The sequence below is a fragment of the Carassius carassius genome, chromosome 12, assembly GCF_963082965.1.
Source record: "Carassius carassius chromosome 12, fCarCar2.1, whole genome shotgun sequence".
Classification (NCBI taxonomy): domain Eukaryota; kingdom Metazoa; phylum Chordata; class Actinopteri; order Cypriniformes; family Cyprinidae; genus Carassius; species Carassius carassius.
This window is the reverse complement of record NC_081766.1, coordinates 33,562,374-33,571,160: the sequence shown is the minus strand read 5'-3', so window position 1 is coordinate 33,571,160 and position 8,787 is coordinate 33,562,374. Positions and strand designations below refer to the sequence as shown.

At 38.8% G+C, this 8,787-nt stretch overlaps 1 protein-coding gene across 1 annotated transcript; it reads right to left on the bottom strand.

The window, feature by feature from the left end:
- Positions 1 to 481: 481 nt before the first annotated feature.
- Positions 482 to 8,574, bottom strand: LOC132155298 (protein SSXT-like). The gene is made up of 10 exons (XM_059564178.1): positions 8,416 to 8,574; positions 5,947 to 6,023; positions 5,706 to 5,790; positions 5,424 to 5,550; positions 4,409 to 4,633; positions 4,147 to 4,311; positions 3,993 to 4,070; positions 2,972 to 3,094; positions 1,381 to 1,511; positions 482 to 568 (listed from the first exon to the last, which is right to left on the bottom strand). The coding sequence occupies exons 1-10, from the start codon at positions 8,482 to 8,484 to the stop codon at positions 542 to 544; spliced, it is 1,107 nt and encodes a 368-aa protein (XP_059420161.1). The 5' UTR covers positions 8,485 to 8,574; the 3' UTR covers positions 482 to 541.
- Between the last annotated feature and the right edge of the window lie 213 nt (positions 8,575 to 8,787).

The following is an 8,787-nucleotide window of genomic DNA, read 5'->3' as shown; positions in this document are numbered from 1 at the left end:
AACACCTGGGCTCAATCTGAGCTCTATTTGATAAAGCATAAAATACATTTATACATCATAGCATAGTTTTGAACCTGAAATGTAAAACTATTTTCCACCTCTCCACCAGCCTTCATTCGCACCTCAGCATTATTGCGTCTCTGACATTTACAGGAGAGGAGAAAAACACAAACACAACAACGACGCACAATGAACTTTATTAGAAAAACAAGACGCGTTCCACTGCTGTGTGTGTTTCTGTATTTTCACTGATTTCGTAAGTTGCTGTAAATAAGGCAGCTGTTTCACTTAAGGCATTGCTGCTGTGAAATTGCTTCTCTGTTAAAACTTAAGTGAGTTTTATAGTGGTTCCACGATTAGATCACCTGTGCTGAGGATCGAGCCAATCGTTGATCGGTTTGTTCAAATGCTTGTGGCCGAATGAAGAGTTCAGTCTACATTAGAAGGGAAGAGTCATCTCTTCATAGGTGATGTGTAGAGATTCAGATCACACACAGCTCCAAACTGGAAATACTTGGTCGGGAAGTCAAAAGCTCGTCATCTACTGCTGGTAGTTGGCATACTGCCCCTGTGAAGAAAGATACGATGTGACCAGAGTCTGACATTGTGTTACTGAACGCTAAAAGAGTTGGCACTGGCTTCTTTAAAGATGGAAATATCACGGATTAAAAGTGACATTTAATCGTCTCACTGAATGATTTCAAGACATGTTTGAAAAGGAGCTGATGAGTACAGTCACAGTGATTTCTGCAGGTTTTAATGAAGTCAAATTTAAAATACTTTTTTTAAGACCAAGTAAAGAAAATAAACTGAATGTAACAATGGTCTCTAAAATAAAATAAATGTTTAAAAGTTTGAAAAAGGAATTTCCGAAAACTTGTTAGTTTTTAGTTCATTTAAATTAAAAAAAAAAAAAACTTTATCCACAGCAAATATCTAAAGACTGTTAAACATTTTCTTGGGAAGCAAAATCCCAAAAGTCGTCTTGTTTTACTGTTACTGGAAAATCGATTTAATTCAAAGGGAAACCAAGTATTTTATTCTCCATTGACAGATGCTCTTTCTTGTTTGAAGCATAAACTCATTAAATTTAGTTTAATTTCTCAGAACACAAAACTTTATAAGTTCAATTTGAATCTCAAGTAAATGTATCTTGGATTTATGGATGTTTAGATGTTTGAATTGGAAAACGAGTATTTTGTTGTTGTTGTTGTGCATGCTTTAGTTTATGCTTTAGTTTAACGGATTTAATTTTTGGAAGGGTGAATGAAGACTTATTAAGACCCGCAGAAACCCTGTCAGAGACACTGTGAACACCGTAACTAAAGGTTAAAGAAAGCTCTTGGGGGGGGGGGGGGGGGGGGGGGGGGGGTCTCTGACCTGGTCAAAAGCATAGGGGCGCTGGGGCTGTCCCTGTGGGGGTCCGGGCTGAGGCGGTCTGTAGGCCGAATACTGCTGCCCTTGACTCTGGGGATAGTTGGGGTACTGACTCGGAGCGCCCTGAGACGCAGCTGTTGGTATAAAAGAAAGGGTGTTTTTTTTCTTCTTTCTCCGTATTCTTACTAAGAATGTAGACTTATGTTAACCGATTAAGCAAACCGCTGACCTTTACAACCTTTACAATGTTATGTCATGTCCTTTTTTCTTTATTATTCACAGCATGTGCAGAAAAATGTCCTCTCTGAGACAAGTAAAGCATGGTATGCCATCCATTCTTCATTTTTCTCTATTCTGCATTAATTTACATACCAGTCGAAGTCTGTGTTTAGCACTACACACTGACCAGGAAAACAAAGATTGAAGGTTAACAGAGATAAAAAAAAAGTGATCAAAAGGCTTCTGCTTCTCTGTTAATTGAGCATCATCTGGCTATTTGTTTTGAAAACATTTAATTGTAATTGAAACCGCTCTGATGAGATGAAAACACCATGTACGTTTAAGTAGTTAAGATTTTTTTCCTCAAATAAAAGAGTCAATCGGTTTTCTTTCATGTGGTCGACTGCCATTTGCTGCGATTAAATCTGTGAGCAAACCATGCAAGTTGATGTTTTTCTTGATTTGTGCTTCGAATTATGCAATAATATTATGCAATAATAATATTTTATAAAAGAAACCTTAAAGAGGTCATATGACGTTGCTAAAAGGAACATTATTTGGTGTATTTGGTGTAATGAAATGTGTTTATGCAGTTTTCCAGATACTGTACATTAGTGTTTCTCCTCTTTCTGAAACACCACGATTTTTACAAAGCTCATTGGTCTGAAAAGCGAGGTGTGCTCTGATTGGCCAGCTATCCAGTGCATTGTGATTGGCTGAATAGCTACTACAATTTGAATCATCAGTGACAAATCCTTTACATAAGAAAACCTTCTTACAGCCCGTGAGTCAGCAATGTGGTCTACTCCTAGGATCAGGAAACAGTCCTCCGTAAACATCTGAATATTTGGGTTGGACTGTACTGGAACAGTGTTGAAATACACCTTAAACATTGTTTGTAGTCGTGTCCTCTTTTGGAAGAACAAACAAAGTTGCTTCCACATCGAAACACAGCGACTTCACAACATGACACCGGCAGCAACCGAGACATTAAAACTTACGCCTTCTTTCTTTGCATGAACATCTGTGCGGCGTTATGTAAATCGTGTTAGAACGAGCCGTTTTAGGAGGGCATGGACGAGTCTTAACTTTTATAAAGAATCTCTCTTTGGCTTTGAGACTTTAGTTTTTGTAACTTTAGGGATCCTATCTATTCACGAACAGCTTGTAACACTCAAGAGAGAAAGGAAAACTGGAAATCACATCATATGACCTCTTTAATATTTGTCAGGTTTATCAACAACTACATCTGTTCATCTTCATTACATGATCTGACCAGCGTGTTAAAAAAATAAGACTTGAACATTTCTGGATCCACATTAACCAACAGAGTCTTTTGATGTCTCAGACATGAATCTGCGGGGAGGATTCATACCATAGGCCTGCTGCTGTCCGGGGTAAGCCTGCTGTCCCGTGTACTGCTGCTGCGGGGGGTACGTCTGCTGCTGCGGGGGGGCCTGCGGATACGCCTCTTGCTGCTGACCGTACTGTGCACTTCCTACAGGAAGAGGACCAAACGAATCATGAAACATCAGCAGAGCTACCCGCTCGGTGAACAGCAACTCCTGCTAAGAGTCTGAATCTTAATGATCACCTGAGCTTCTGCTGCTGGTATGGACTTCAGTTTTATTTGAATGTTGTGATACAATTGACAATACCTGAAAGCTAAGACTTCAAAAGAAAAAAAATGGACGGCAGGTGTGCTACAAATAATGTTTAGTAATGTGCTGTTCACACATCAATAGAAAATAGCCAAGAGTAAAAGGTCGATCTTTATTGGTTCAACAAAAATCCTTCAGTATCAGGTAACCCAGCGCTACACACTGTACATTATCAAAACAAACTCATTTCAGATTGCGTAATATATATATATATATATATGTATATGTATATTTTGTTTTTTTATAACAGTTATGAAAGAAGGCTTTGAGGAATGTTTTTAAGAAATGAACATCTGAATTGAGGCAAACATTAAAAATGAGTGACTGATTTTTTACAATTTAGCACCATGCAGCTCCCACGGCTACATTTACTGCGAGAAACAAGAGAAAAATAGAAAAAGTAAATGCATTTAAAAAACGATTTAAAACAACAATGTAAATAAAAACGTTTTTGATTTTATTTTCTTTAAGAAATCAAAAACTAAATCTGGTCTCACTTCACTAAAAGTCTTTTCATAATAATCAACTACAAGTGCATTAAAATATGCTTCAGAGATAATGAACTCTGGCGTAAGGGAGAAAAATCATTATCTTTAGCCATTAACAAACACTTGATTGGTTTTTGTCAGGAGTGGGTGCAGATCATATGATCTCAAACTGGACATAACCTTTTCCACCGAACACAGGAATGATTTGATAAAGATTAACTGTGCTATAATAAAGCATGTTCTCTACCCTCTGACGCTCCCTGTCCTGCGTGGCTGTATTGCTCCGTGTAGTATTCCTCTTGACCAGGATACTGCTGAGGAGGTCCTAAAACACACAGAGCGGCCATTAAAACAACCAAAATCTGAGTGAACCGATGTTTTATCAAGAGATTCGAGCGTACCTTGATGTGGCGGCCTGTAGGGGGGCATGGGCCTCTGTGCGATCACGTGATTGCCTTGCCCCATCATGCCCATGGGGTTCTGCTGCCCCTGGTAATGCTGCCCGCTGCCTCCAGAGGGGGGCATGCTGTACTGTTGGGAAGGAGCCTGCTGGTGCATCATCGGCCCTGGAGCAAAACACAAGCATTCAGAGCAAACCGCTTTTTAATTATGTGACTCATATTATTGTTCAAACACTGCTTTGAGAGGAGAGGGCAGCAGTACCCTGATTGGGCTGCATGCTCATGTTGGGCCGAGGGCCGTAGTTGCCCATGGGCTGGCCCTGGCTCATGTTCATCTGCCCCTGTGACTGTATTCCCTGCGAGGAGGGCACTGTGTGGTTATACGCCCCCATGGAGCCGTGGCTGCTGGGTGTCATGTTCATGGAGCCGCTGGGTATGCTGGGGGTCTGGTTGGGCCCCGGGCCCTGCATCGACATGTGGTTTGGACCTGCAGAAGCAGACGGTGATCAACAACACAAACCCTTTCACAATTAATGTGACACCTGATAAAAACTTAATCATTGAAGCATTCAAAAACCACACGAAGCGCATGGCCAAGAGCACACAATGAGACGTGAACATGTTAGATGCTTCACAAACATTTAAAGGTCCACAACCGTTATAAAAGTACAACTCAGATGTGAAAGGTACATTTTTGGGCCTAACTAGAATAACTTATGTCTGTTTTTTATTAATTGAATGTCAGCTCATGATAATATCAAGACTATATCTTCTCAAAGTGTGTATGAAAGCCTACTACAACCACTTCATGTCTCCTGCCTGTAAAACAGGACAGGCATCACATCATATGTTAGTACATTTATTAAATTAAATATTTTAATAAATGTTCATGGTTTTGTTACAATATTAAACTTTGTCAAAAAACTTTATTAAATGTTTTTTTTTATTAGAACTTTTGACCTTTGCACCATTTTTAAATGTATTTATATTTAGAAAACAAAATAGCGATACATCAGAGAACTGATTTTTTTCTCTCACCCCAACAATTTAAAATAATCAACCCAAGAAAAAAAAATTATTAAAAAAATTAAAAAATAAAAAGGCACCACCTCCAAGATGCATGGACCAAACAACCTGCAAACTGGGAGCAAGTCTACCTGGAAATAAGCTGTTTTAAAGCCAAATTTTGTTGGTTTGTTTTTGAAAACATTCCCACTTGAGAGCATTTCTTCAGAAGTGTGTGGATCTGGGTTCCTCACTGCTGTGTATGCATGTACCTGGCATCTGTCCGTTCATCTGGCTCTGCATGTGTGCTGCGGGCGGCCCGTCTGATGGCATACTGTGACCGTGGGGCAGCTGTGGACTTGCTCCACTCTGATTGATGGCCATGTTCTGACTGGGAGGCTATTGAGAAACACAGAGAGACACTTACATCAAATTCAGTTCAAACCTGTGCTGTGACACATCATACAGCACATATCAACCATGCAAAATTAATATTTAATTCATTGTTAGCTAAAGCCATTCGTGTCAGATGGGGAACTGGGATAAATACTCACGGCGGGCAGCAGAGACTGCATGTTCTGATTGGAGTCTGCTATTGTGGCCAGATACACTAGATTTCTGTGCAGCATCTGCTGATAGCTGCAAGGCAGCAATGAGAAACATGCTTTAAATTAGGAGAAGAATCATGCAGAATCCTACAATATTTGAGAATGCTAATGTGCAATTTAAACACTACCTGTAAGGTAGCAAATAAAGCTATTAATGCAAGCATCATGACTGTAACAGAGAACTTACTGTGAACATTCAGCTGTTTTTCCTTTACTCTGGAAGTCCATGATGCACTGAATCAAGTGATTGTTTTCATCCAATAACTGCAGATGAAATATCACAAAGTTAATTAAACATGAAGATAGAAAAAGAACAAAATAATGCGGGAAAATGACTAAAAGCCAAATCCTTTGTTTAATTTAATTAATTAAAAGCTTAGCTGATTAAATCAGACCTGAGTAATGGAAAACTGGTAAAAGAAGCACACAGCGCATCAAAAACACAACCAAAGAGGTCTATATAAGAAATACATGGAGAAAGTGAGCCGTTTAAACAATGCTGATATCATATCCCAGGATCAAGCATGTATTTCATGCCTATTTTCACCACTTTGGGACTGATTTATGAAACAAGCATGAGCAAATTCAGCAAGCGACAGATTTTTAGTCAATAAGTGCAAGCAAATCAGTGCTATATCTTGCCAAATGACACATAACTTAACCTTCAATACTAAATATTAAATTAAAACCTAAACTCTAATTCAAGTAGCATGAAGCAACGGCTCGATGGCTTTGAAACGAGACAAACACCTAATCTTTGCCAAGCTTTCAGAGTTGTTCAGCAGCAGCCAGTAGATCTGATCAACTTTCATTATTTCCTTAGGGACAAAAAAAAATTACATGCCATTTTAGTTTTAGAGTAAAACAATTATCATCAAGACAAAAAATCATATAATGCATGCATGTGTATATACATATCACATATACTGATTCAGAAGCAGCTCCATGAACTGAACTGAATCAACTGATTTTAGTTAAGAGAGACTTAAATGTGCAGTTTGCAGGATCAGGACTGAAAGCAGTGATTTTGAGAGAGCACAGCTAAAAGCAATGAAACGCTTGTCTGGCTGCGTTATATATCCTCCTGAGACACAAACATAGACTCCTGTCCTCTACAGAGGACATTATATCTCTCCGAGACATGTCACAGAGTCTGGATGTCCTGTACAGAGCACACTCAGGGCTTTTTAGGAGATTTAATCATAAACACACCTTGGTCTTCTGATATGACTGATATTGACACATGATCAGATTTAGTACTCATAGGGAAGTAAGATAATGTTTCGCAATGATCATTTAAATCTGGCTGGTTTTCAAATTGTTTATCGTAAATAAATATCTCTTAAAAATTTTCAATTCGGAATATGACTTTTTTTGTTACGAAACAAAAGCATAAATTTCATACGCGTCTTCTGTAGAGGACACCAGGACGAACTGCATGATAATCAGACACGAGAAGTCAACAGGGGAATGAATTATAGATCAATATTTAAGAAGACATTAATATGCAAATTAGATGCAGTGTATGGATACATCGTATTGAAGGAAAATACCAATTTATGGACATTTTACACATATTTCAGTAGTACAGCAGTATATAAAATCAAATCAAACAACGTTATACATTTCATCACATAATTGGGAATCGTCTTTGTACAACATTTGGCTAAATATAACCTGAAATCTAAAAACTGGTTAAAGAAAAAGAAAGAAAAAACGCTTTTTCATATCTATTATTTTTTTAATAACTTAGTCCTGGCGTTCGGACATAATTTCGGCTCATAATTTGTTTTGTTATGCTCCAACCAATTTAATGACAACACAATTCACAAAACGTTTTTTTTTTTTTTGGTTCTCATGAGGATTTATGATTGTGCACTTCACTTTTAATTTTAATATTGTGACAAGCTAATATCGTCTAACAGTCATGTTGTGATCATATCTTTGTGTAAAGGCAATTCTAAATAGCATAAACGTAAATAAAAATCATAATACACCTCTAAGGGATTACAAATCAACAGACATGAGTAAAAGAAAATCGAAAAGCTTAACTGACCAAATCAGACTCGAATCATTAAAACTGAATCATAACGCTCGACTGATCAAATCAAATAATACATGAAGAATAAAACCCGGAAAAACAGCTATCAAAAATGTTGAAATTATCAAATCAGACATAAGTAACGAAAAGGCGGGCTGATCAAATCAGACCCGCGTAATCGATCAGGAGAAATCGGCAATCAGCGTACGTGCTTGTAACAGAACAATAAAATCAGGTGTACAATAACGAGATTATTAATGCGTGATTACTGGCACAGTTCTTTTCGTTTAAACTGCGATGCTTTAACACAATCCTGTTCTGTGATTCTCGAGAGAGAGCCGATCGTGTAGCGTTAGCGGCTAACAAAGACACCGCGAGATCTCAACGACTTCAAAACGACTCGACATCAGCTCCGCGTCCTGCGTGGGGTTTATTCGGTAGAGTCTGGTAAATCCTATGACAAACACCTCTCTAAATCGTTCGTTTGTGGTGTTTCGCGTGCACCGGCGAGAGAGATGTTACAGCTAATTAACGTTAGCCGAGCCCACTAACGCAAACGCACTTAACGTTACCCTCGGATTCATTCTGCTTGGAAAAATGATTCAGTGAAATTACCTTCTGTATCCCGGCAGGTGTTATATCGCCCTTGGCGCGCTGCCGGTGCGGAGCGAAAGCCACAGACATGTTATTGAACCGTGATTTGAGATCACCGTTACCGTTCAGTCAATACACACACACTGATCGCGAACGGACGCGCGGAACCAGAACCAACCATTGCTCACGGAACAGAGGGGGGCGTCGCGTCATCTCATCGCACTCAAAACAGAACATCCGACAAGACTGAGTCAAGAATCAACACTTGAAAAATAGTTATGATTGTTCCTCATCCAAAACTTGGCATGTAAATCACAATGTCACTATTAACACAAAATATTCGCACTATGATAGCACCGTCACCCCTCTGTTTAACAGTGATGGTTTGTTCCA

Coding starts and splice junctions, on each gene's coding strand:
- LOC132155298 (XM_059564178.1), bottom strand. CDS start 8,484: ATGTCTGTGGCTTTCGCTCCGCACCGGCAGCGCGCCAAGGGCGATATA. Junction 4,312..4,408: donor GAGCATGCAGCCCAATCAGG/GTACTGCTGCCC, acceptor GTTTTGCTCCAG/GGCCGATGATGCACCAGCAG. Junction 569..1,380: donor GCCCCTATGCTTTTGACCAG/GTCAGAGACCCC, acceptor CTTTCTTCACAG/GGGCAGTATGCCAACTACCA.